Source organism: Dromaius novaehollandiae, chromosome 1 (assembly GCF_036370855.1).
Source record: "Dromaius novaehollandiae isolate bDroNov1 chromosome 1, bDroNov1.hap1, whole genome shotgun sequence".
NCBI lineage: Eukaryota > Metazoa > Chordata > Aves > Casuariiformes > Dromaiidae > Dromaius > Dromaius novaehollandiae.
The window spans coordinates 31025959-31053621 of record NC_088098.1 but is presented as its reverse complement, the minus strand read 5'-3'; the positions used below and the strand labels follow the sequence as shown (position 1 = coordinate 31053621).

The following is a 27663-nucleotide window of genomic DNA, read 5'->3' as shown; positions in this document are numbered from 1 at the left end:
TAATTAACGTTGTCATGTGCTCTGAGCGCTCATCCCAGCTCCCGGTGCTGCTCTGTCTCCGCGCGTCGCCCCCTCCTCACGCAGCAGCACATGAAGATGACCGGACTTGAATGAGTCAGGCGCGCCCGAGCCCTCCGGTGCCCCCCCTCGCCCCCCCGTTATCCGCGCATCTCCGGGGGCCGCGGGGGGAGGGGGGGAGCCGGCGGGGGGCGGGGCGGCGGCGGGGCGGGCGGGCGCCGCGCCCCTGCGCGGTGACGCGCCGCATTCCTGCCTGAAGAGCCGCGGCGCCCCGAGGGGGCCGTCAGACCGGGGAGCGACGCCGCTGCGCTCGGCGCGCTTGTCACACTCCGCTCGAGTGCATCAGGAAAACACTATTTTTTTTTCCTTTTATACTGGTGGCTTTTTTAAGTGTTTTTTTTCTACCTTTATTTATTTAGGGGTTGGTTTTTTTTGCTGACATTTTATAGTTAAGGATTCTTTTTTCCTTCTAAGAAGCAACAGCAGAGAAAACACCGTAAGCCTCGTTATTCTGAGGCTTCGAGAGAAAACCTCGCTTTTGAGCTTCGCATAAGGTAATGCACAATATTTAATACTCGGTATTACACGGTCAGGAGAAAGAATGGGGTGAGTTTTAAAGCGCAGCGTGGCTCCTTAGTGCCTTTGTTTGAGGGCAGTCCTCTGGACTGGAAGCGGTGCGTGGAGAGGTCTGCTGGGGCGCACGGTTGTGCCAGAGGCGTGCGGAGACGCGCCGCTGCTGCATCCCGGAAAGGTAGAGAAAAGAGCCACGGTAACGGGCGCTGCTGGTGCAGTCTTGTGACTGATTTGCATTTTCCTATTTAAAATGCAGGGATCCCTGATGTCCCTGGAGGGGAGGGAGGAGAGGGGTAAACAGCGGGACCGGGCACGGGAAGGGGAGGCCAGCAGAGGCAGTGTGACAATTGCCCATCGGTGTTGCATCAGTTTTCGCTCCCGGTGCCGCGGCGCGGGGGGGTAGGTGCTGCTCTCCCAGACCTATCTATGGCAGCGAAAGCTACAGCAGGGAGGCCTTGCCTCCGCAGCTACCGCCCGCGCGGCGGCGGGGGGCACACCGCCGAGGCGAGGCGCGGCCGCCGACCCCCGCCGCCGCGGCGCTCCCCGCGCCCCCCGCCGCGCCGTGCCTGGTACTTTTCCACTCGCTGGGCGGGCGGGCGGGGGCCGCGGGCGGGCCACGTGATGGGCCGCGGCGCGGCGCCCGCTGCGGCACTGACGTCGCCTCCCACCTCCGCAGGCGCGGCGAGCCCGGCCGCCAAGGACAAAAGAGCGGCTGCGTCCCTGCCGGCACCGCCATGAGCAGCGCGGAGATGGGCAAGTTCAACATCTCCCCCGACGAGGACAGCAGCAGCTACAGCTCCAACAGCAACGACTTCAGCTACCCGTACCCCACCAAGCCGGCTGCCATGAAGAGGTCAGGGGGCTCTGCCGCTTCTGCGGTGCTCGGGCAGCACCTGAGCCTTCGATGCGCATGGCGAAGGCCTGTTTTAATGTTAGCTTAAAATTCTTGGTCAGACCTGGATATACTCAGTGTTTACATATGTCGCAGATAAGTGGAAATGGCTGCAGACGTGCATACAGACAACAGGTTTTCTGGTCAGCAGAATGGGAGGTTGGGTGGTTCTTTTGAGGCTGTTTGATTGGTATTCTAACTTCCTTTTGAGATAGAGTGGAAATGTTAAAAGGGAACGGAGTGTACAAGTCGTTCATGATGATCATTAAAAATGAAGTATTTTCTTACAGCCACTATGCAGATATTGATCCAGAAAATCAAAATTTCTTACTTGACTCCAACGTTGGAAAGAAGAAATATGAAACTCAGTATGTAAGTATATTGTAATGATGTTTCAGAATTAGTGTGCTAAACGTTTGCTTTCTTTTCAAATAGATGATGTTTGTTTTAATTCTGAAATAAGTGATAACTTTCTATTAATTATTACCTATCTCCCTTTTCTCAGCATCCTGGTACTACTTCCTTTGGAATGTCAGTATTTAATCTGAGCAATGCTATTGTGGGTAGTGGCATCCTTGGTCTTTCTTATGCCATGGCTAACACTGGAATTGCTCTTTTTGTGTAAGTATCTTTTGGTTCATCAAAAAAAGCTTTTTGCTTTGTAATTGATAAATATTTGAGGTAAAACTTAATCTTTACAAAATATCCACTCATTGTCATAGGCACAGGACTGCATTGTAGAATTTATGAAATGTTTTTTAATGATACAGATTGTGATATACTCAGAAAGACTTGTATGCATTAAGCAGATATATTGCAAGTTCTGCAATCTACAGAACAATTTACAGTAAATTTTTCTTTACTTTCTTAAGCTGTAGTTTCTTCATAAGTAACTGTTAGAGTTCCCTTGAAAATTCCAGTATACAAGTGGAAGGGAGAGATGCCATTTAACAAACTGAAATCTGTATCTGTTTTTCTCTCAGAGCTCACTGACTTGAACTAATTGAAAAATTCCTGTTGTCATTAGCGGGAGTCGTAAGTGCACAAAAACAATTGTAGCAAATTAAAATAATCCTTATCTTTCTAGATTTTTCTTTTATTTGTCTCTTGCAAGTCTGGCCTTGCCTACTCTTAAAAGTTTCTGTGACACAGTTCTTCTGGTCAGGGATGTGATTTCCCCTCCCTCCCCCCAACTGATACAGTTATGCCTGCAGAGGTATAACATAAATTGACAAAAAATCCTTTTTACTGCTGTGCTTTTACTCAATTCAGAGAGCTGGTATAAGCTATACCTGTAAAAACAGGTCTCTCTCCCTGCAAGGTGTCGGGGTGGGAGGGGAATTACCAGTATGGTTTATCTGTATGGGCAGAACCCTTCAAGTGTAAGACAAGGCTCTAGCAGCATAATTGAAAATGACATGAGCAAACAATTATGTGCAGTGCTTCTAAATGTCTCAGGAAAGAATGTTCTTCATATGTTGGAGACAGTTCAGCTCACACACCACGTAATTTCAGTGACTGAGTGCTAATGAGAATCCATAGATATGTTTAAATGACAGTTGTATTTTTATCCTGGAAATAGATAAATGTACTGAATGTTCAAGAACAAGTAAAGAGTAATGTTTATCTTCAAAATTTAGTTTACTCTGTTGCTAGATTTCCAGAGGGTTGTAGGTCAGATTCCCTTTCAGATATTTCCCAACATGTGGGGTGTTTACTTTTTATTGGAAACGACTGATGTATAAAGTTTTGGTCTAAAGGATTTTATTTTAAATATTTGGTGATTTATTTATTTTTGCTAAGACTCTCAATTACTTAAATGATACTAAACTCTATGAACAATTTAGCAGCATAAATTAAGAATAGAAATACTTACTTGACCCTTTTACATGCCAATTTGATGTTCTAAAGTTGTTCTGCAAAAGGCATAAGGTAGCCTGCATATTGTGCATTAGAACATCTCTGAAGAGGGAAAAAAATGAGGGGGGAAAGGAAAATAAATTTATTCGATATTTGAACAGATTTCTTCTAACTATTGCCTTTTTTTCTGAAAATGTTCAAAATTACTGTTTTAAGCAAATCACTTTAGCACCTGATTGTTAGGTGTGTTTACTTTTCATTTGCAGATATTGCATTCAAATCTATTTTCATTAATATTGATTTAAAGGTAAATTAGGTTGTTATACTTTAAAACTTAAGTGTTGTTAGTGTAGTTCAGATATAGGAAAGTGGAAATACCATTCACTGATAATACTGAGGGTTTATAATTTAAAGTAATAATGGCAGTACAGACATCTTTTTAATAACTGGGCTACAGATTCAAGTCTGGATGTAGTTGATTGACAGTAAGTTCTTGGACTGTATGAGATCACTTGTCTCAGAGCTGTGCTAAAGAAATGAATGTTCTGGTCTTGAAGCCAGAACTTCAGTGAGCTTGTAGATGAATTTGTTGACTGAACTATCAAGCCATTCAAGCTTAGGACTAAGGTATTCAGAAGCTGTACTGTTTTAATGACATGCAGTCCTTACATATTTCACTCTACTATTCCTAGTAGATGGCTAAAAAATCTCAGTTAATATGTACCTTTTGCAAATACAGAGGTTTATTTGTGTGCATTTGCTGGTGTTGACTAGACATGCTAACACAGGTTTTCTAGATTCCTTGTACAGACCCGTAAAGCTTTTCTCGAATGTTCTTGTTTCCAGTTTTCAGGCTGTATTTACTGCTTTCACCAACACTAAAAATCACACAAAAAGAAATGGAAAGAGTACACTGGGAATTCAGTAAATTGAGCTTCACACTTTTGAGCAGATGTTTTTTTTCTTAGGTTTACTCCTCTATAGTAGAATGCTTGTGTTGCTACAACAAGAGCCATTCTTTTGTGATGGACCGTAGGTTTCCTCTGTGTTCTTCAGCTATAAAGAACAGTCCCCCCTAGTGTGCTACTCCAGGAAGTGCATCTGTTGTGGTTCACTTGAGAGATTTCCATTCTAGATGTTGTAAAAATGTGTTTCTGGAAATAGTGTACTTCTCACATAAAGCCTATAGGGAAGATAGACAAGCCACTAGCAATTCCTGTGTAAGCTTTTGAACAAAGGAAGCAGTTTTTCCTTAAGATCAATACATAGTTAGTTACCTTTGAAGTCAAGCATACTCAGCTCTTAACATACCCTAATTTTCAATCCATTCTTTAAGACTTTCACAGTTTCATTTTGCTTTGCATAAAAAAAAAAAGTACAGGTTTAAGCTGAAAAGCTTATTTGTCTAAGATGAAGAGATAATCTTCACTTTAGCAAGTTAGTCACAGCTCTGATGTTTAAAAGATAGACTCCTGACATAACTACTGAACAATGAAAGGAAGAGAATAGAAACAGTTTTTTTACAATAACACAAAACCATTCCTGTTGTTATTTTGTTAGATGATATATGTCAAATACGTCGAACTCTAATGGCCTTATTCTTGTCCATGCTTATATCATCTTATATTAAATATAAATATTATTTAATCCTACATTAGAGTTCCTCTGTGTGCCTCTGAAATGAATTTTAGTATGAAAGTCTTTCTAAACTAGGCATTAATTGGGTTTTCAAAACTCTTGTAGCTAGCCTTATAACATACAGTTTTTTCTAGGCTGTATTTTAATATGACTTTTTTATGTTTGTTTAACTTTCTTCTCCTAAAATAGTGTCTTTATTTAATATGATTATGATAAGTCATTTATGGCTGCTAAATAGTTATGTTTTTTCTCCCCCCTTAGGATACTCCTGCTATTTGTCTCAATATTTTCTTTGTATTCAGTGCATCTCCTTTTGAAGACTGCCAATGAAGGAGGTATGGCATACAATTATTTTACGAACAGATGTTACTTATTTCATACTATACCTGTGTAGAATGTACCCTTTGGGTAAATGGTATAATGGATTTTATTTTGTTTTCTTTAGGCTCTTTATTATATGAACAACTAGGAATGAAGGCATTTGGTATGGCTGGAAAACTTGCTGCTTCTGGGTCAATTACAATGCAGAACATTGGAGGTGAGGATAAGATTTTTAAAATGTCTGTACTTTCAATAATAATTATTCCCTATTTATTCTTGGAGACTTTTTTTTCACACAACATGTGTTCATTAACTGCTTGTGTTCAAGTGAAGTTATGAAACATGTTATGTGATTCTTGCATCTTGTGCCATATTCTATATTTGTAATGATCTATGATGTTATTCACCTACAGCTATGTCAAGCTACCTCTTCATAGTGAAATATGAGTTACCATTGGTCATCAAGACATTTATGAACATCGAAGAGAACACAGGGTAGGTGTTAGAACGCCTCATCAGAGAAACTATTAGGAGAAAGAAATATGGAGACTGTTTACATTTTTATGTGAAGACCACGTTCGGTACACCATAGGGTAGCTTCTTACTCAGACAGAGATACAGTAAGTTTGCCCTTCCCAGAGTGGTCGACCTGATTTAGGTCCAGCGTGTCCTGGGAAAAGGGTAGAAAAATACAGGTATCGTATCATATTACAGAAAGCTGTTCTTTAAAGAATGTCAGGTAAGTGTTGATGAATGTACCAGTCAGTACATACTCTCAATAATGGAAGGTAAATATGGTTGTGGTGGTTTTTTTGTTGTGGTTTTTTTTTTTTTTTTTTTTTTTTAAGTGCTCCAACTAATTTGGACTGATAATTTTGGTTTTATGATGTTGGTATTGTGGGAAGTGATTGAATATAAGATTAAGGTGCAGTTACGTAATGAAGGTCTTAAGAGACAGTTTTCAAAAAGGGGCATGGGGGCTAAATACTGAACTTTAACAGAGTTTAGATGCCTAAGACCAAAATAATACACATATGGCCATTTAGCCCTGGAGACACCTTAACTCCATAGTGGCTTTCCTGCTTGACTTTAAAAGTTGGTTTCTTGAGCAGAGTTCATTTGAGCTAACCATAACAGTCTGAAAGTTAGATATTTCTTTTGAGATAGTCATCTAGTCTCTCTGTAATCAGTGGAGAGAGGTGACTGTCTCTAGTGATCAGTTCAGTGCACCTGACTTAGACACCTGTTTTGGGCATCTCGCAAGAGCAGTTTATCGTATCACTCTGTGCTGAGAGGGTGTGTCAAAACAGCTATCTAAAACGAGGCCTGAGTTCAGATGGATAGAGTTAAGTGCTATAAATCTCACTCTTCAGAGTTGTACTTCTGTGCCTTGTCCTGAAGTGTCCCAGTCTTGAGAGGGCTGAGCAGCTCAAGACTCCAAATCACGCCTAAGCCTGAGTTCAGAAGGTAGGCATTTTTCTGCCTGTGTTCCCCAAGGGGTTCAAGACATGTGTTCTTACAGTTTGATAGATGCTGTCAGGAAGACAGTGCTAGCTATCTTTTTTTTCTTTCTTTTTTTTTTTTTTAATAATAAATAATGGACTCAAAGGAAGAAAGCATCTGCCCTATTTGGTTAACTATGTAGTGTTTATGAGTTCTTTTCCAAGAAGGTTCATTTCCCTTCTCTGGCTGAATTCACATCCTTATTTTCCACTTCTCAAGAAAGTCTCTGTAGTAGGCAATATTTATGAGGGGGCTTGGAGATAAGTAACTTTTAACTGCCCCCTTCAGAGAAGAATTCAAAATCAGTTATGATTCAAGAGGTAGCTGTACGCTGACTTAAAGTAAGTCTTTTCTCAGTGTGCTTGCAATTGTGGACCCCATTTTGAGGTAACCGACTCCATTGCATGGGGGAGCCTGGGTGGCTACCATTGACATGGATTGCATTCTGGCAGCCAGGTGCCTATAATGTAAGCACTTACACCTGTTTAAATGCCCCAAAATAATGCTTAATATGGGAGAAAACATTCTGGAATTGTGTGGCAATACAAGTATTAGCTCAATTATTACAATTCACTTAATGATTTTTAAGATACTCCATGTACATTTAAGCTGTTGTATTCCCCTTCTTCACTCTTCAGCACTGAAAAGTCTGAAAATTCTGATTGCCTTCATGTGACTTATGCACACTAATAGTGCACATTCTTACAGCTGTATCAAATGCCATGACTCTGAGCTCTGGCTTATTTTAAGTTTGCCACTGGTCTATTTCCTTAAAAAAAAAAAAAAAGGGGGGGGGGCAGCTAGCTGCAGAAGGTACATCACATCTGAACCTTCTAAAATATATGTTTTTTAATTTAGCTGTTCCAGGTGAAACTGGAAAAGAGATCACCAAATTCTTTCTGGATTTACATAGTAAATCCAGAGCAAGTCTGTTAAAGTTGTTCCATATTTCCACTAGTGTATATAGGCTTATAATTGAACAACTGAGTTTGAGTGCCCTGATTTCTAGAAGGGCCATTACATTTTCTTTGTTTATCCAAATAGTATACAATCCATTTTGAAATGTATCCTTTTATGGTATCATCCAACAGTATTTAAAGTATCATTATTTGGGACAAATATTAGTGTTAGTGGAATTACCTAACAAGTATAAGATATTCCTGCAGGATCAGATGAAGAAATCTGTTACCCTGCCGCTATTAAACATTCAGTTCAGCTTTTTCATTAGTTCAGTGAAACTGCATCATATTTACACTGATCCAGTTTCGTTTTCCTGAGTTTCAGATGAAGATGATGATCTTGAAACACTCCAAAAGTCTCTATTAAAAAAAAAAAAAGTTGCTTCTTCATAATGGAATAAAAAAGAATGGTCTAAGGGAAGAAAACTTCTGAGGTTCTTAACACAGTTTCTATATTGGAAGGGGCTGAGCATGCCCCCAGTAGACTTCCCCTGCCTATTGGAGTTTTCGCAACCAGTAGGCTTGAGCTACTGCCTTAACTCCAGCCCTCATCTTTTTTTCTTTAACTCCTGCAGAGCACCCAGCAGAATTGTATTATCATTATAAGTGGATCACCACCTTGCTGGGGCCCTGCGAAGTTTTAATACATCTGGAAAGCTGGGAACCAATATTTAAACAAAATACTATTTTTATAGGATTAATCCCAGTTGGCTGTTTTTTGACCAACCATTTACTTTCTTGTTTTCTGACTTCCAGATGCATACTCCTTTTAGAAAAGGACACTGAAGGAAAGGCACAATGCAGGTTTGGGGTGAGATGGGAAAGTACCTGAAGGGTTTTAGGTCAGTATAGTAAGCTGAATACTAATCCTTTGTGATACCAGATACTGTGTTTTTTTAAATAGCTGCATGTTATAGGAGAAGATAAGTGTGAAGACTAAACTACAGATGTCATAGTTTTAAAATACTTTGATTACTCATAAATACTACTTTTTTCCTACAGAGAATGGTATCTTAATGGTGACTACCTGGTGCTGATGGTGTCTATCATTCTCATTCTTCCTCTATCCTTATTGAAAAATTTAGGTAAGCAGTAAAGTACAATCAAAGTAAAACTACATAGAAAATATTTGGGGGAAGTGGGTTGATAAGATGCTGGAGACTTGAAGTACTATGTGAATAGAGAGCTGTCTCCCAACTTCTCTCTTGTGACAGCTTGGTTTTTAGATAAATACTCTCAATCCCTTTAAAAAAGGAGGATTGAGACAAGTATCTTTTTAGGTTACAAATATATTTGTGGAATGTAAAAGGACAATTGATCACATAGTTTTAGAACAAGGGACAGCAGTACCTTCTGTCTGTGTAGTTTGATGTACTTGCTTTTTTCTAGATAATAGTGAAATAGTATTGTTAGTCATTAAAGTCCCTTACTGTTGTGACTAGCTGTTACATAACAGTCTCACAAGAACAGGGATGCTAGTCCTGGGCAGTTAAATTGTCTTTGCACTGTAAAAAAAATCATCTTTTTTTATTTTGGGTCCTAAGCAGTAGAAGAATATTGGTACCAGATGCCTTATCTGAAATGACTGTAATCCATTGGTATATGTGAATAATTCAGATAACACATTATCTGTTCAAGGAATACTGCAGTGCAACCTTAAAAATAACCAAGAGTCTCAGTGTCAATTCCTTCCTTGAGTTATTACATCCTACAAAGTTAAATGAATGAGTAAAAACAGAAATGGAGGCTAAAGAGTCTAACATAGCTCAGTGTATTCTATTAGAAGTAATCCGATAATCATCCTCAGTACATAATAAAAATTTTATATAGTATTAAGAGATGAAGTTTGATAGTACAGACTCTCACTGCTGCATTTTTCTTTGGGAACTTTCAGGTCTGGGTTGAGATTAGCAGAAAGTGAATGAATAATTAACTACTTATTTTAAAATAACAGAGAAAATGGCTGTCCAAAAAGATCACTTACAGAAAGTAGTCTGTCTTAATGTTGTTACGACATGAATGGTGTTTCTGTTTACCTTAGATTTTATTTTTCTGTTTCTTTAATACAGGATATTTGGGCTATACCAGTGGTTTTTCCTTACTTTGCATGGTCTTCTTTCTGATTGTTGTAAGTATAATCTTGTAGACTTCCGATGCTTACAACACTGCATTACAAAGTGAAATTAAAAACAGTATCAGAAAGTTTTCACATACTGTATTAGTTAAATACGTAACAAATACATGGGTTTATTTCTAGGTAATTTGGAAGATGTTTCACATTCCTTGTCCTATGGACAGTGACATCATGAACATGACTGTAAATGGAACACTGGCACCTCTGATAGAGGAAAACATAACAAGTGATGATATATGCAAGCCAAAGTACTTCATCTTCAATTCACAGGTACTGACTAAAAATCACATTCTCTGTTGAAGATAGGTAGAAGAGACTATACATAAGGTACAAAGTAGGTCATTTTTCCCTTACGTAATTGCCTAGTGTAAGCTTGGAATGTGCTAACACTTGCAGTTCCAGTAGAGTTAGGCACTGTGTATCCCCGGCAGGCTGGGTATTTCTATGCTCTGAATGCATGGAAATTAGAGGAGCTTGATGCCTACCTCACATGAAGGCAATAAAGACCTCTCGTCATAAGATTCTTCAGCACAGCATTTCTCAAGTTTTTTATATGGCACAGTAGTTTCATTCAGGGAGTTTAGAAAAGCATTGGAAAAAAGTAGATTGCAGAAGAAGATGAAGTACATGGTGTAAGTATTGAATGGAAAATGTATGCTAGGATTTGGATCAGGCTTTAAGTTCCCAAACCCAGAGTTCTGGCTCTCATGAATACTTGCAATTACAGTGGTGAATCTCCACATGTGAGAAAAGTAGTGTGTGACAACCAGTAACAAGATGAAGCTGTAACAGTTCAGGCATATGTGCTGCAGAGAATCTCAATAGAAATGCAGAATATGTTTAGTCCAGAATGGACCTCAGTGAGATTTGAGAGTATTCAGTACCTCAGGATTTGGGCTTAAGAAAACAAAAACATGAAATTGTTGTTTAAACTTCTGCCAAAGTTTCAGTTAGTTTCAGCTAGTCTTTATGAAAAGCTGAAGGAGATACCTAAGTCAAAAACTGGAAATTTACTGATGAGTACTTTAAAACCTGATTCTAATGTCTATTGAGAAATCTAAAAAGCGTATTTATGTTTTTCAGACTGTCTATGCTGTCCCAATCCTAACGTTTTCTTTTGTCTGCCATCCTGCAATTCTTCCTATTTATGAAGAACTGAAAAGGTAAATGTTGGATATGTCTCTCTAATTTCACTCTACAAACAAAAGTAGTGTAAAACAACATCTTCTCGCTGCTAACAATATTTCTCTTCCTTTTCTTTTTTTTTTTAATAGCCGAAGCCGTAAAAGAATGATGAACGTGTCCTATGTTTCTTTTTTTGCCATGTTTCTCATGTATTTATTGGCTGCTCTCTTTGGATACCTGACATTTTATGGTGAATATTACCTTCTCTGTTTTCTTTCAAATGAGTTATGCTGTACAAAACCACAGTGCTATTTTTAAGTTACAGCGAGCATACATTTAGTATGGGTTCTAAACACACACTGTATTTTTAAAATATTTTTATGAGTGCACACTCAAAAGGAGATCAGTAGTAGGATTAGGCTAGGCCTAAGGCACAGGGTTAAAACTGAATTAGAGTGGATTCAATGTCTTCAACTTATCCCTGTGTGAAACGGACACATGCTTATAGGAACAGGGACGCTTTCAGTTCATATTGCTATAACTGTAAAATGCACTTAGAATTTTGAGCGGAAGTAGTAGTTGTTTGAGAAGTATGTTACCTGCATCTAGCTAAACTACTGTTTTCATTATAGGAAATGTTGAACCAGAATTGCTTCATACCTACTCTGCTTATCTGGGTCCTGATATTCTTCTTCTTATTGTACGTCTCGCTGTACTTATGGCTGTAACCCTAACTGTACCTGTAGTTATTTTCCCGGTAAGTAATTTCTAAATCTTTTTTTTCTTTTCAAAGTCTTACTGCTATGTTTTATTTTTAACTTGTGTCCTGCTGCACTTGTCTACTGATTTGGCAACTCTCATTTATTAATATATAGAATTTTTCCCTTGACTGGAAAAAAAAGAAATTCTTTCTAATAAGCTTGATGAAATATCTCTACCCTTAGTTGAAATAAATTAAATAAATAGGCAACACTTAGAAAGCAGTAGATTCAGTTGTGTTCAGTTACATTGTATTTCTAATATGGTTAAATTGGGGGGATGGAACAGATTGTTATTTTTAGAAGTGCTTGCACTGTTGTTATCAGCTTACTAACAAAAGTACAGTGACGTTTGTACTATATGAACGTGAATTTTGGCCAATTAATTATATATTTATGAGCACTATCCTTACATTTTATAAAAGAAAAAAAGTTGCTTTTTTTAGTAAACCCCTAAGTTTTATTTTTGTTACAGAGTTTATTTTCTTGTTTTTATCTCTTACATGCTATGCTTTAAAATGTGAACAATTAGCAAGAGAAACAGAAAAACAGACCAGAAACATATAGCTGCTGCCTGTCAAGTGCACGAAGTAAACTGTAAAAAACAGATTTTACTTTCATCCCTTTCAAATTTCACTAAAATCTAAAGTGTTCAGAAAAAGGACATTGAAACACTTCCAGAAGAAAATTATAGTTTGCGTGACAGTCACTGACATGTGAAGACTAAATTCTCTCTCTCTGTATCTCTTCCCCCCCCCCCCTTTTAAAAGATCCGCAGTTCTATTACCCAGCTGCTGTGGGCAGGAAAAGAGTTCAGATGGTGGCGTCACTGTTCTATTACAGTTGCTCTTCTGGCGTTTACCAATGTGCTTGTTATCTTTGTCCCTACAATTCGAGACATCTTTGGATTCATTGGTAAGCATTTTCATAGAAGTTCAGAGGTTCTTTCAAATCTCAGAAAATTCAGCTACGATCTAATTAAATTAAACTTACCTGTTTGAAAAGCATAAAATAAATAATTTTTTTATAAATACAGGTGCATCTGCTGCTGCCATGCTGATCTTCATACTTCCTTCTGCATTCTATATCAAACTAGTGAAGAAGGAACCAATGAAGTCAGTGCAGAAAATTGGGGTATGTATAGATAAATACATAATAGCTATATTTGCTTTCTAATTCAGAGAAGAACTTCAGTTTCTTTCTTTATAACTTAAGAATTTTGAAATCCTGGTGAATATGGTCAGTGAATTGGCACTTTAATATTAATCTTAATTAAGATGGTAGGTTCATACATATTCAAAACTGAGGAGAAAATCATCATGAGGCTCCGTTCACTTCAGTGACTTACCTTTTTTTTTCCCCAACCCAACAGTGATGTTACATTTAAGTCATTCTGTTGCTCACTACAACCAGATTCCAAGTGATTACCAATAAAAGCCATACAAAGAACCCTTGTGGTTATCCCTTAAATTTTCTTTCAAGGCTTATTTACCTAACTTACCATCTAAGAGCTGACCTCCATCTGATATTTGGGTCATCCTGATTGATCTTGGTGCCCTTACTGATCTTAGACATACTGACTCAGAATCTAGCCAGTGCAGAGTGGCACAGCCTCACTGGTATCAGCAGAGCTGCATTCATTTCCCTCAGCTGAGGATGAGGTCTGCTATATTGAAAATAAATGTATTAATTTATTTGAAAAAGGACTCCCAAGTATGAAAAAGGTTGCTATCTCCTTATTATTTACTGTGATATTTGTCTTTTTTACTAGTCATTCCTTCCTCCTTAAGCAATTAAAATCTTAAGCACAGGGCTGGGATTTGTGCTATATATGGGCATGAGTTTGTAGGTTTAGTAGCAGAAACTGAAGTACTTTATGTTTTTTCTTTCCAGGCTGTGCTCTTCTTTCTAAGTGGTATACTTGTGATGACTGGGTGTATGACACTGATTATTCTAGACTGGACCCAGAATGTTGCATCTGATGGCCATTAACTGTCCTGGTTTAATCTCTAATACTCCACTTCAAATGCCAGTGTTCACTCAGATACCTACTGAGAATGAAAATGAGCTATCCAGCTTCCTTTAAAATGCAGATTCTTTGTTGCTGGTTCTTCTGACTGTAGAATACCTGAACTCTGTCTTTAAGAAACTATTCTGCATGATGGAAATGGATATTAACATCAAACCACATGAGTGTCTGGCTGAAGGAAGTGACAATTTTATTCCATTCCAGAGAATGGACAGAACTCTCTGTAGACTTTTATCGAGCCATGTTTGGCTTTTGTCATTGTTACTTGGATATTTTGTTATTTTACTTGAATGTGCCTAATGGAACCATTTGATGTGAGAAGTAACTCTTAATTTACAGCAAAGTGTTTAAATAACCAATGAGAGAGAGAGGGGGAGAGAGAGAAAAACGCTATTGTTTTTTTGTACCAAAAATTCTTATGGACCTCAAAAGCACTATTTTGACTTTAAGAAACATTTTTCTAAAAAGAATGAAAGAATGACATAAAGAGCTCACTAAAATAGTTAATCAGTGTCCTAAATTAAATATAGTTTGCCTTTCTGTAGAGGCAGAATTAAAAGGAATCTTATTTTAAAAAGTCTAGTGACCAAAACAGAAAAAGAATGAATTTAAGTCAAAATCCTCTTAATTATAAATACTTTTGATGGAATTCACTAAACTTGAAATATAGTGAAAATAATTCTCGATATCATTACTCAGTGTACCTAAGTAAATACAATTTATCTTGGTTTCTGAAAATGGTATGGAAACTGAAATTTTCAAGCTTTAAAAAAATTCAGCCCCCCAGAATGGGTAGATCTGAGAAAAATGGAGTTAAAAATTGTATAACCCATAAAGATGGTGTGGACACTTCCCTTCTTGAGGTACTCAATAGTGCAATTGGGTGAAACAGGGTTTGGGGTTTTTTGCTTTTTTCGATTTCTTGCAGTTGCAGATATAAACTGAATGGCACTGAAGCATATCATGCCATTAATATACAACTCCCTTTTTGAGTTCTGTTTATTAATGATCGTAAGGTCCATTGTCAGTTGTAGCTATGTTTGGTTTCTTTTCTGCCCAATCTTTCTTGGAACATGCTGTAGGAAAACAAAAAATTTTGTTAAACTACTAATGTAGTTTACTAGTTGTATAATATTCAAAAACTGTGCAGTATTTCTCAAGTTACTCATCCATTATTGGATTTTGAATTACTTGACTATTTTGTTTATAAGTCAAATCCACAAAATAACTGCACCAGTATTTCATGCTTGGTACAAACTCTCTTCACATACACAACTGGGATTCCTCTTGCGATTTATACTGTATATTAGTATTAAAGATAACCTCATAGACTGGATAGTCATCTCATACTTGTTTGCTTCAGAAATAGGTAGGTTTCGTATGAGCCCTAGCTAGCTAATGAAACAGGTGCTGTATGGTTGTGATTAGCTGTTTTGTTTCTAGTGCATGTTTACTCTTTCATTCTTATCCCAGGTTGAAGAGAAATAACACTTGTATAACAGCGTACTTGGCTTAAGAGGTTCTCAGAGACCACAATATTGGGTACAAGAGCCTAGATAGAGATTATTAATGAAATAGTCATGGCAATGTGGTCAGCTGTCTTCATCTAGCTTAATGTTTTAAAAATATGATTTACAAAGTTCTGTTTAGTAGTTGTGTCACAGGGAACAAGTAAGGGCATATAATCCATTGATTAAACAGCGCCTAAGATTTTTTGCTCTTGCAGGATCAGTCAGGAACAAATCTAAATTATAGTCACTATTTGGCAGGTAATGTCAATCTCTGCCCAGCCATTTAAAATTATGAAAAAATTGCAAGTATTTTGTATCAGTACTTCTGCATGACTCTTACTACTGGTCACTACTTCTGTAATATACAACTATAATGAGAAGTTAGATTCCTCTTGTCTTGTTCGTATTTTTAGTCCAGTGGTACTCAACTGGCAATTAAGAATCCTGGAGTCAGCACTGACTAAAGCTCCTTAGGTACTTCTCTGCCTCAGGTACTCTACACCCATGTTACCTGATCTATGTACAGGAGTGCTGAGCACAGGCCTCAGTACTTTGGCAGCTTCTCTTCTTCTTCTCTGCGTACATATAAAGGTGGAAGAAGATTAAGGTGGAAGAAGATTAAAATGTTCTCTGCCTTTGAGCAATTTGTAGCACATAAGGGATGAAGCGCTTCCCTTGCCAGCATAAAAAAGGAAGTGAGAAATAACCTCCTTTCTCTCAGTAACCATAGAAGAGGAAGAGGTGTAAATGAGAAGTTACTACACAGTCCCTCTCGGCAGCCAGAGAGAAGGGAAATTTCATGATGACACCTCATTGCGTTGTATCTCATATGTCACTTAATTCTCTTAATGTAGCAATTTGTGGATTTTACATGCTGTATCTTATTATTTGATGACTGACTCTCTAGCTGCGACAGTTGAGTTCCACTTGGCTAAGCTGATTTCCAATAATAAGAATTTTTCAAACCTATCTGCTTAAAGTTACCTAAATAACAAACCACCTGAAAGAGCAGCTTCAGTATTAAACCACTGTTTTGTCACCTCAGTTAGACATTACTGTCTTCCATGGTATTTCAGTCATAAATGTAACATGTTATTTATAAAGCATTAATCCATTAAAACTAAACCTATTTTTCAATATTTATGATAGTCTGTGTACATAAATTGTATGTGTGTATATACTGTAAGTATAGTGTATATAATGTAGGTTTGGGATTTGGGATCTATGTATATATTCCTCTCATTATTGATTATTGCATCATTTCAATGAGTTCATGTTGTACATCTGTATAAGAAATGTCAAAGGAAAGGTTCTTTTACAGCAAAATGTAGTGCTTACAAAGTGGAAATGTGTTTACATCTAAGGTGTGGGGGGGAAAAAAAAACACTAAGATTGTATTTATTATAAATGTATCTGTTGCAATAAACACAGGAGTCACTTGGGTCCATAAAAAAGCATTGTTTGGGTTCATGTATGATTCTCATACAAAATTTACCATGGATGTTACAATTTCCTGAATGCTGTGACTTAACAATCTTTATGATCTAGCATATTTGTTAGGCCATCAACTTCAGGCATCCTACGGTACATCCTTGTACATATGTAAATATCCACTGTACTGTCAGAGGCCAACAGTCCAGCTACAGTTGTTGGCAGGGAGTGCAACAGTTTCAATGAAACATTGTACGTTTGTTTTAACTGAACTTAAATAAATAAATAGATAATCCTAAACAACATTGTGTGTTTTGGGGTTGGGGGGGAGTACTTGAAGGATTTTCTTTGAAGCTGGTACCAAATTGTAGCTTTGATTTTATGCTTGTTTAATTTATTTATGAGCACTTTTATGGAAGGAAAAAAAATGGGAGATTGCATACAACTGGTTTTTTGTTTTTGTTTTTTTGTTTTTGATCAGTTGCCAAAACAACAGGAACTAAACTGGATGTTAAAAAATAAGAGATGAAATTCTGGAAGGAACCTGCGCTATGTCAATTTTACAGTAGAGACATACTTAGAGAGCAGACTCATTGTGTTCGGTCTTGTATATGCACAATAGAAGAATGCTGCCAAAGAGTTTAAAATCCCATGCCCTTTTCTTGTAACAGGAGGAGGATTATTGTGCTTCTGCAAAAATCTTCAAAACTGAGGCCCCTCTCTGTTTTGGTAGTTGGATATAAATCAAGCTGTAAGTGCGGCATATCAGTGCTTCATTCTCTAGATATCTGCATCAATTCACCTAAATCTTCAAACTCCCCAAATACTAAGAATTGTGTGTGAAAGAAAGAAATTGAAGCTTTAACTCAGTGTGACATGAACACAACAAAACACTGTATTGAAAGGATTATTAAAGAAGTGAAGTTAAACACTCTAAAATCAGGAGGAAATGCCTCAATTAAGATTGCTTTAATTACATGATCATACAGTATTTTTCCACTGGGATCTCTGCTTCAGTCACTGAGTAGCTATCCACTGTTCCGTTTTTTGTCATGTTTAATATGTGGTCACAGTGTTTATGCATTGCTCAGTGTTCAAAGCCCATTCTCATGAGTGATGAACATCCTCATTTTTCTCTAGTGCTCATTGTCATATCATCTTTGTGAAACATGAATGTTTATTCATTTTCACAATGTTCCAGGCATATAAGGAGTTATCATGCAGTCTATGCACCTGGGCACCTGAAATGTGGAGAGCAAGCACTGTGAAGTAGATGTGTGTTTGGGTGCACAATTTAAATATCTAGCACCTGCTTATTTTGTATTTCAGCATTTATTTATATATGTCTGAAGAATAACACGAACTGACATAAGATAGGGGGTTTGAGTGTTCATCACTTAAAATAAGAATCTTAAGCATCAGGTTAGCCACTCGGAAACAATGGTCACATCTGGAAATTTTTAAGCTCATAGCTTCCATACCATCACACAGAAATTTCATAGCTGTATAGAAGCCATTTTCTTAGAACACTTCTTGATTATCCTAACAATTAAGCCCACTTTTCTGCAATCAGGCATTTCCATCAACTTAAATAACACATGAAGTAGGAGTCCTGCAGTCCTAATAGTTCTTTCTACATACTTCTGATTTCTTCCAAGAGCTAGCTCGCCCTCTCCGGTGAATGAAAGAAAGTATAATGATATTAAAAGAAAACATAAAAAGCAAATTGCTTTGTGTGATAGTGTCTCTAAAATCACATGCTTGGAACATCTTTGCCCACGACAATAGGGTTAAGCTGTGACTTACAGAGGGTTTATTGACAATAGAGGAATGCTTGGACTTGGGAATCTTGAGTCCTCTGCAGGTGAGAGACTGCATCTTTACTTTCTTCTGGGTTCCCTGAAGTTTACCTCTTTCTTCCCCCTATCCTTTCCAAGTCTGTTCAGTCCCAAGGTTGTGCCCAGTCACTTCATCTCCAAGTGTATGTGCATCTGTTGGATCACAGTAGATCACACCCTGAGGCTCTGGTCCCCCAGTTACGTAGCTCAGAAAACAGTTTGTAGGGCAGCACAGCTCCCATTCCCTATTCAGCTTCCACTCTTCCACATTTACCTTGTCTGCTCAGCTCCAATTTCTCCACAGTTCAAAATATCTTCCTCTGATTTTCCTGCTCTCGTTGCCCAGGTGGTCTCCTTGTAGCCTCCACTCTACAAGCCTATCCCTCCAGTTGCAATATTTAAGTAATCCCATATGGACATCTTCAGCAGCACAGAGAAGACTGGTTCCAGTCTCAATTCAGGCACCTCTTGTCCCCCCATCCTTTGGCCAAGTTTGAAGCCCTGCTGTAGAAAATGGGAGGGGAAACTATTCCCAGGAAAAATTATTCATTTTTTTTACTAAGGGAGAATGTCTTTTATTCCCTAACTTTATTCTCAGATGGGCCAAATAATTTTGTTTGTTTGTTTGTTTCACACAGATAGACAAAAATGTCACCCTGCTGCAGTTACTAGTAATGAAAAATTTCAGCAGAATTATCTGAAGTTAGGAAAAGGTGAAAGGAACAAACATATTACAGTAAGAGATCTGTCAGGTAATCTCAATAATAGCTGTCATTATCAACCATGCTTGAAAATGTTATTTAAATTATAAATAAATGTTATTTTTATTTTAGTTATTGCTTATATGTATTAAATAGGAAAAAAGAGTTTTCCCATTGCAAATCATGAATAGATAATAAATGTTGAATATATGCTAAAAATAACATAGAAATTCATTATGGGTCTTAGGAAGTGTAGATTATATAACTATCTTTTCTGGTGATCTTTAAATTTTCTAGACTCTAGATACATCATTTGCAAACAGCTCAGACTGTAGCAAAATAAAACAGAGCAGAGAAAGGTCAGGTGCTCTGGGTATTCCCAAATGTTCTGAAGTTATTGGACAAGGGCTAATGTGATCAACCATGGTTCTACTTTTTGTTAAAATAAATACCAGTTTGTGAACAGCCAGTATTGCTCCTTCCTGTCTAGTTCAGTAATTTCATGCACTGATAGAGTGTTTCTCAGGGCTGGAGTGCAAGTCACTATGAAACTATTACTCATTAAGAATTATGCACCCCATGCATGCAAATGAAAATGATACACATGACAGATGTATTTTACTGGAAAATATAGGAAAACACATGAAGAAGCTCCTAAGAACATCAGCAGTAGGAAACAGGGATGCCAGACAAAGTTGCCAAACAGCTCTTGGAGGCTGTTGTTCTGTGCAGGTGTTTGTTGTAAAGCACCAGCACCAGGAGCAGCAAGGCTGTTGATTACATGGACCCAGGTGGAGAGATTAAGCCAAAATATCTTGACTGCAGGAAATGAAGAAATCTGCACTAATTCAATCAACTTTTTCTGGTAAAAGTGGTGCCAAAGTCTCACAAGAGACATGCTCCGCGTTCACATGACAGTGCAGGCCACCTCAGCCATCATCTCAGTAACGCCGTATTGGGCTGATGGGGAATTCTCATTGCAATGGCTATAACATGGAAATATTCATGTTGTTTGTCAACCTGGTGACGTTGCGCAGCTCAGAGGGTTTACAGACTTCAGAAGGGTGCAGTTTTTATTATGTTCTTCTAAGCAGGTTATTAAGACCACAAGTGTTTGAGGAAACACCTTGGAGTAAAAGATTCATGCTTGAAGCAGTGATCATGGTTTGGGGTGGCTCAGACCAAGTTTGGCTCTGAATGTGTATATGCATGTGTTTGTGCATGCAGTGGAATAAAGGCTACTAGGGCTCTTCTAATCTACTTGGGCTCACATGGAAAGACTGGACAATAACAGGTCAAATGGAGAAGTGAAGCCTGCAAGTCACTCTCCTAGCGAACCTGACAAGTGTGGATTCTGTAAGGAAAGAGCCAATATTGACTCCCAGGATTCTCCAAATTCCTATTGCATGTTGTATTTTTTGAAACCTATACTCACACTGTTAGCCGCAGCAAGCTGCCCTTTCATTCTTCTCTGAGAGCACCCACTGCAGGCATGACATATTTCACATATCTTGCTCCTTCAGATCTTAAAGAGTTGACTTCAACCCAGATTCATTACGAGGTGGAAATGCAGCAGCTTTTCTTTCCCAAGACCCATCCCCAAACCCTGCAGTTTTGCTAAAACAGCAAAGGAAATACAGGCCGTGTCACTAGCTGGGTTATTGCATATGAGCCACGTTTCAAAACTGAGTCAGCCACTTAACACAAATTTTAATCTTTGCTGCCACAGATTTCCAGCCCTTATGGTAGGTCAAATGCATCACTTTTAGCTGTTCCTGCACTTAACAGAGCTAGTTTCCATTGTGTGGTTAAATTTCTCAACCCATTTAAGGAATACATATCTTGGATCAACATGCTGCTTATCTCTGAGTCCCAGTGGAGAAGTCCTATGACAGTTATTATGTCTGACTGTGGCTAACTGCTAGAATATCCATATTGTTCTCCCCTGCAAATTTTAGTTTGGCAGGGAACTGCAGTCTTCTTCTCTTTTGTATTTTCTAGTGGTAACTTGACCACTTGACCAGAACTAAACTTCTGAAATATTTTCTTTGTTACTCCAGTATGTATAAGAGTGGGAAAGAATCAGATCCTCTTTTCTAATTGAGAAACTTTGAAGTAGCCTGAAATCCTACTGGAAATTGCCTGTTCTAGCAAAGGCATCAGCAACTACTTTGAGTAACTATTCTGATTAACTTCTGTTTTCATAAATACTGAGAAAACTTAAACATATGGTATCTAAAGTACTTCTACAGATGGTTTTGTATCTGTCAATTCTGCTGTTATCTGGCTGACTTGAGTTGCCCATGTGATTCAGATTTCTTCCTTGCTGGGCCACCAGAAGTGACTAAACATGGGTGCTTCCTCTGTCTGTTATATATACAGGCTAATGACACAGAGATAAAATTATAGCAGTTCTTCTGCAAGATCTTTCCTGGTTTCTTTTCTTTTATCTCCTCTTCAGACAAATACATTGTAGGTTTCCTTTCTCCCCTCCACCACAGGCATCCATACATACTCACTTTTCAAACTCTCACAAAGTTTTGCAAGCTTATTAGGACTTCTTCGCTCCAAAGAAACATCTCTACTTTTCATTTGTTTTGTAGAGATTCTGATTGGAAGATCCTCTTAGAGGCTGTAAAGAAGAACCAAATTCAAAGGGTAAGTAGATACATCATTTTCACACAGTCTTGCAAATGCACTATGATGTAGTTCTACAATAGCATTTTGTAAAATTATAAAAGGGAGGAAAATTTTGAAACATATAATTTAACGTCTGCTGCCAACCAGCTTATCTGCAGAGCATTTACTAACCAGACAAAACAAAAACTTAAATTGTACTGTATTCATTGTATTCATTTTCGTATTGGATTTATTGCTGTATCAACTGTGTTTAGTTGGTAGAACCACAGACATCTTTTAACGGGGAAGTGTGGATAGTTACTTTTTATAATAAGGCATTTAGAAAAATACAGATTTGTCCTTAAACAGTGATAAATATTGCAATAGCATGGCACTAAGTATGAAAACCAAACTGATATATTTGTTATTAAACTATGGTTGGCCTTAAAGCTGGAGAGGGTAACAATGTAATTACATGAAACTTTCTGTGTCCTCCTGCTGCAGCTCACTGCTCCACAGCTCTGCTGACTTGCTACCTGGGCACTGATCCAGGTTTGAAATATTTGGGGTTTGTGCTTTCTTTTCCTTTAAATTGCATTATATCCACGCACCTGCTCATGCTGCAGCCTCGCAAGGAGCTGAACTGGCACAGCCAAGAGAAAATCGCCGGTGGATGCAGAAACGTGTGGCGGGAGGAAGGGAGCAGGCAGGCCACCAAAGCTGGCTGCGCTGCCAAAAAGAGAAAGGTGCCGGAGTGAAAAAACTTGAGGGAGCGCTAACTAAAAGGACGTTTGGCCAAAAGCCTGTCTGCGTGTGGAGCAGTAGCTAAGCAATTAGCCAGGATGAGGGAGCATAAATGAAGATGATAACTGCATTTTGGAGTTGGTAGTGGGGCTTGCGCAGCAGCGGCAAGCCCTGGGGAAGGAAAGAAAGCCAGGAGAAACATGGGAGAGAGAAGTGGCCTAGAGAGGAACCGAAAAAGAGAATAATTTTATGCTTGCCAAGAAGAGAGAAAGTAGATCCCCTAACAAATGAGAAGGGTGATGAAAAGAATGCCTGTGCAAAACATCAGAAAGCCCAAAGTGCTTTCGTGGCTTTTTTGGGGGGGCTATTTATTTTCTCTCAAAGAAAAGAGAGGAAAGAGTGTGTGGGAATAGTCCTGGCTGAGGTCCGCGTTACACAATGTGTAAAGAACTGAACATCAGCCAGCAGAGATTCCAAGGGCCCAGCCGGGCAAGTAGCTTAATTAATAAATATTCATAATCATTTGAAATTATTTTGAAATTATGTGGAAAATGGTTGCAGAAAACCGTACATGTTGAAAGTCTCCAAGGGAAACCTGAGTCATTACTTAACTCTTGTTACTCAATGCCCACAAGACTATCTTCTATTCCACCGGCACATTAACACAAGTAGTAAAATAAATCATTATAAGCCAGAACCCTTTCCTGCTGATCATGAGCAATTATTAACTTTTATATGCTCAGTGAAATCAAAGAGATAGCTTGTGTGAATAATGTGGAGGTCCAGACCTCCAGGACCTGAAACTGGATTTTTAGAGTGAGTAACCATAAGAAATAAGCAAAAATGGGTGAAAAGTTTGTTCAGATTGATCTAACTCTTAGCCACAGATACACAAACCTTTCCCTGTTCTGGTTTTCAAGCTGACAAGAACAAGCTCAACTGGGAAAACAAAGAAGTGCTGGCTGCCGTTTGCGGCCAGGAGTCCTATCGCAGCTGCCACAGAGTTGCATCAGCCAACGCAGCAGCCTTGATCCATGCAACAGCCATGCAGCCTGGCAAGGGCACTCACACGCAGGCCAGATCATCCCTCCTTTTATTGAACAGCCGCAACAAACCAAATATATGGGTACGTGCACACCCCTCTCCAGAAGAACAACCTGTGTTGTCCTGGAAAGTTTACAGTGATGAGCTTTGACACTACATACATGAGATGTAGAATTGACTATAGGGGAATACGCAGCTTGATAGATAGCATCTAGGGACCCTGGGATTGTCACCCAATACCAAAACATACCAATGATGCTGTACACTTTTATACTCACAGTCAATTAAAAATATTCAGAATCACAAGGATCATGTTAAAGTTGCAAAGTCACAAACAAGATTCTGACCTTGAACTAGTTACTTCACTTCCTGAAAATAAAAAATTAATAGAAAACAGTAGGTTTCATGCAATCTTGCAGTATTGACATTTGAAGGGAAGAAATGGCCTTGACTCATAGCAAATATCTTTGTCTCCAGGAAGATGAAAATACCCTTTGTGGAATAAAATAGATGGTCTGACCTATGACTGTTCTCATAAGGTGTTTTGAGGATGAATAACTTTGCCTACTGAAAAAGGAGCAAAGTAAAGAAGTATTTTAAATGGGATGTGAGGGCTTTTTCACTTTTCTTTATAGCTGGCTGCAATGAAGGCAAATGATAGCAGTGAATTTTAAAGAGTACAGCAACACAGAAATTGAAAGATAAGAGATTTTGAATGATCAGTTTGGGTTACCTTGTTGTCGATGTGCTCACTTATTTGAAAGATACAAAAATGGAGAAAGTCCTTGCTCTGGAGATCTCAGTCTTATCAGTAGCAATCTCACGTAATGGTTGTACTAGCTGTCATATATTCACCTCAGCTCACTCTTTTCAAACCTAACATAAAGTTAACAAGGATTTAATTGAGGCGATAATAGAAACAACTGAAAATCACCTCCAAATCCCAGCAAAAATATTCACTTTTCTTCTAACCAACCTTTCTACACAGAAGAGTTAGCCGCCAGGGCTTGTTAAAAGGTCTTCAAGCCTGATAGCATTGGTATTACAGTCCAAGGGTTGCTTCTTTGCTGAAATACAAATATTTGTTCTTGAAAAACAGTGACTGTGCTGGAGAAGACCAAACACATGTGGCTGCACCCATCCATGGGCGCCGAGGTGGCTGCGTCATCTCTGCTTCTTCTGGCTGTCTGAGCCGGGGCCGTGCTGGAGCTGGTTGCCGGCGGCTCGTCTCCTTGCTGCACACCAGGACACAGCACCAGCACACCACCAAAGAGCCCCCAGCCTTTAGACAGCTGAGCTGGTGTCCACACTAGATACGAGAGAGCCAGCTCAGAGAAAACGCATCGTGGTCTAATGCAGCCAGGTCAGCCCACCAGGTTAACAGATCCGTTCGATTTGGGCTGTCTATTTGTATGTACGTGTGTATGTGTGAGCTTGTTTCTACAGAAGAGGGGCCTCAGCACTCGATACATTGCCTCAGAGAAGCCTCATTTTTAATTAATTCCATGTCTGGAATGAATTTGGCAGCCAGTGCCATAGGTTTGGACTGTGCCCTTGACCTTTTATGTAGAGGCAGTATACACACACACAACCGCTACCACTCTGCTCTTCCTCAGATGCCTTGCAAAGGTTTCCTGAACTTCTTCAGGCCTCCACAGCGGGTCCCTAGGAGCTCTCCTCTTGTTGGCGCTCTTTCCCTTTATTAGGCATAACAACCGGCCTTGGCAGCTCCTGCCATCGCCAGGTTTAGAAAGTTCATCTTTTTACATATGGGCCAGGAGCACTCGACCCTGTTCTGTCTGAGTTTCGCGGCAAAGTTTGCATTAACTGCATTGTACCCGGGCTCTGAGGTTCCCAATTAGCAAGTGAGTAAGAATATGCGTTAAGCAGCTTGATTGGTCCCACCAAATTTAATGCTTATTTTAAAGTATTTTTGGACTTGAGCCTGAATTAAGTTATTTTTATACTCAACTCCTCATATATGGAATTTATATGAAAAAGAAAAAAATAAAATGGAGCTCAAATTCTGCATCAAAACCAGCAAGTAACTCAGGTGGGTGCTGAGGAGCTGCACAGGAGACAGGCAGAGCGGTAAAGCCCTTCTCCTAAACCATGGCATGAGAAGAGTTATCTCAACTTCTGGGTCTTATACCTAATCCTATTACAAATCGTGTCTGGATCATTACCAAAACTATTCTCCTGCTATTTTCCCTTTCAAGGCTAAAATGCTCGTGTGTGTTTTATGGCATCACATATGACATCTGGAATGTAGGATACAGCTTCTCAGTGGCCAGTGAGGCCAACTGTGGAAAAACAAGCTACATTTCTGGCACGCATTTACCAGGTATTTGGTCTTTGAACAAACTGTCTTCTCAGTTTTATAGGCTCTTAAAAACACTCCCAGACATTACTCCAGCTGTACCAATCACAGAATTTCTCACCGATGCCCTTTCACAGCAAATGCTTCGATGAGCTTCTGAGATAACCAAACTGAAGGTATTTAAAGAAAGATTTTGTCACTTTTGCAAAGGGACTTTCCAGCATGGAAATTAGCATTGCTAAGAGAACCATCCCAGCATGCCTGTAAGAAAGCTATGTGACTTCTGTGTGAATACTTTATTTAAATGTACACTTCACTGTGCTGCGTGTGGCAATGCAGCCACCACCAAGCCAGGTGCTGAAAACACACCGCGCAGAAAAAGAGCTGCTCGGCCCCACAGTCGTAGCCAGGCTGAGTGCCCTGTGGCCCTCCTGGGCGCTTCGGGCGAGCCGACAAAACCCAGATTGTGCATCGAACGAGATCGGATGACACAATATGCAACAGTATTTCTGCGTTTCCTCCTCACTGGCTAATTAGAGACTAATCCCATACCTCAGGGAAAAATAGGACAACTCTTGTATTGATTTAATTAAGTAGAATAATTATGAAAAAGCAACTGTTTCCTTTAAATTCATTTTTCATTCTGCTGTTATCACAAATGTTTTCATTCTACTGTGATATAAAACCTTTTAACATTATTTTCTGTCTGTTAAGTTCCCTGTGTAGGAGGCACTGTCCTGATGCACTGTATTAATCCTTAAAGAGGATCAAATGAAAGAAGATAAAAATTCAAATTTCAGCGTTATCAGAATCCACTTGAGGATGATTTTGTTGTTTTCCATTTCCTGTCAGAATTTGATTTTGCAAACGAAGCTGACATATGCACACTCTGATCACATCTTGTTACCAGTTTTATACTTAGACTTATGAGCACGGTTTAGGTTTTATTTGGGATTGACAGAACTTCAGCTGCTAGTTTCTTTAACTGTGGGTTCTGAAAAAAAATCTGGAAGGAATGCGTATTTGAGGACAATACCACTCTATAAGAGTATTATCTGTCATAACATGTCTGTATTAAAGAAAAAGCACCTCTTGTTTGTCCGAAAGGTATACACCTATCTCCTGGAATAGAAAAAGGAAAAGAGACAAGAATGTGTATCCCAAATTGAATGAGTATCAAAACTGAGATGGAAAACAGAACTAAACTAATTGAATTTTCAATTTAGATGTCAAAAAACTAACACTGATATCTTTCTATACATCTTAAATAGGACGGAAGAAAAATTGCAGTATAACAGAGTGACATTTATTCTCAGAAAAAATCCATTCTAAAATCTGGAGTGTCCCATAAAAATGATGACTTTATTTTGTTACTTTCCTTAGCGAATTTTGTCACATAATATATCATCTCCCTTACATGTTATAAAATGAAAAATTAGAATATACTATCATATGTCAAAGTAAGCAAGCTGTATTCAGTATATATTTAAAGTGTATCGAAAGAGGTAGCAATATAGTAGCCAAAAAGGCATGAGGACATAAACAAGATAAGATTGGTAGGTAGAGATAGTATCTTTTGCTAGACTAACTAGTTTAATTTAAAAACAAAAACAAGCTTGCAGGAGCACAAGGTCTTGTTCAGGTC

The 27663-nt window shown here is 38.6% G+C and overlaps 1 protein-coding gene and 1 long non-coding RNA gene across 2 annotated transcripts; both read left to right on the top strand.

The window, feature by feature from the left end:
* Positions 1–254: 254 nt before the first annotated feature.
* On the top strand, positions 255–17055 carry SLC38A2 (solute carrier family 38 member 2). Its single transcript, XM_026099901.2, has 16 exons — positions 255–572; positions 1268–1444; positions 1774–1855; positions 1989–2104; positions 5243–5316; positions 5427–5519; positions 5716–5797; positions 8767–8849; positions 9834–9892; positions 10022–10168; positions 10982–11061; positions 11173–11273; positions 11656–11780; positions 12552–12696; positions 12818–12915; positions 13675–17055. Exons 2-16 carry the CDS (start codon positions 1326–1328, stop codon positions 13771–13773), a joined length of 1503 nt encoding a protein of 500 aa, XP_025955686.1. The 5' UTR covers positions 255–572; positions 1268–1325; the 3' UTR covers positions 13774–17055.
* A 4600-nt stretch (positions 17056–21655) lies between these two features.
* LOC112983069 (uncharacterized) lies at positions 21656–23797 on the top strand. Its single transcript, XR_003259148.2, has 3 exons — positions 21656–21763; positions 21895–21949; positions 23575–23797. It is a non-coding gene; the product is annotated as an uncharacterized LOC112983069 (long non-coding RNA).
* Positions 23798–27663: the final 3866 nt, after the last annotated feature.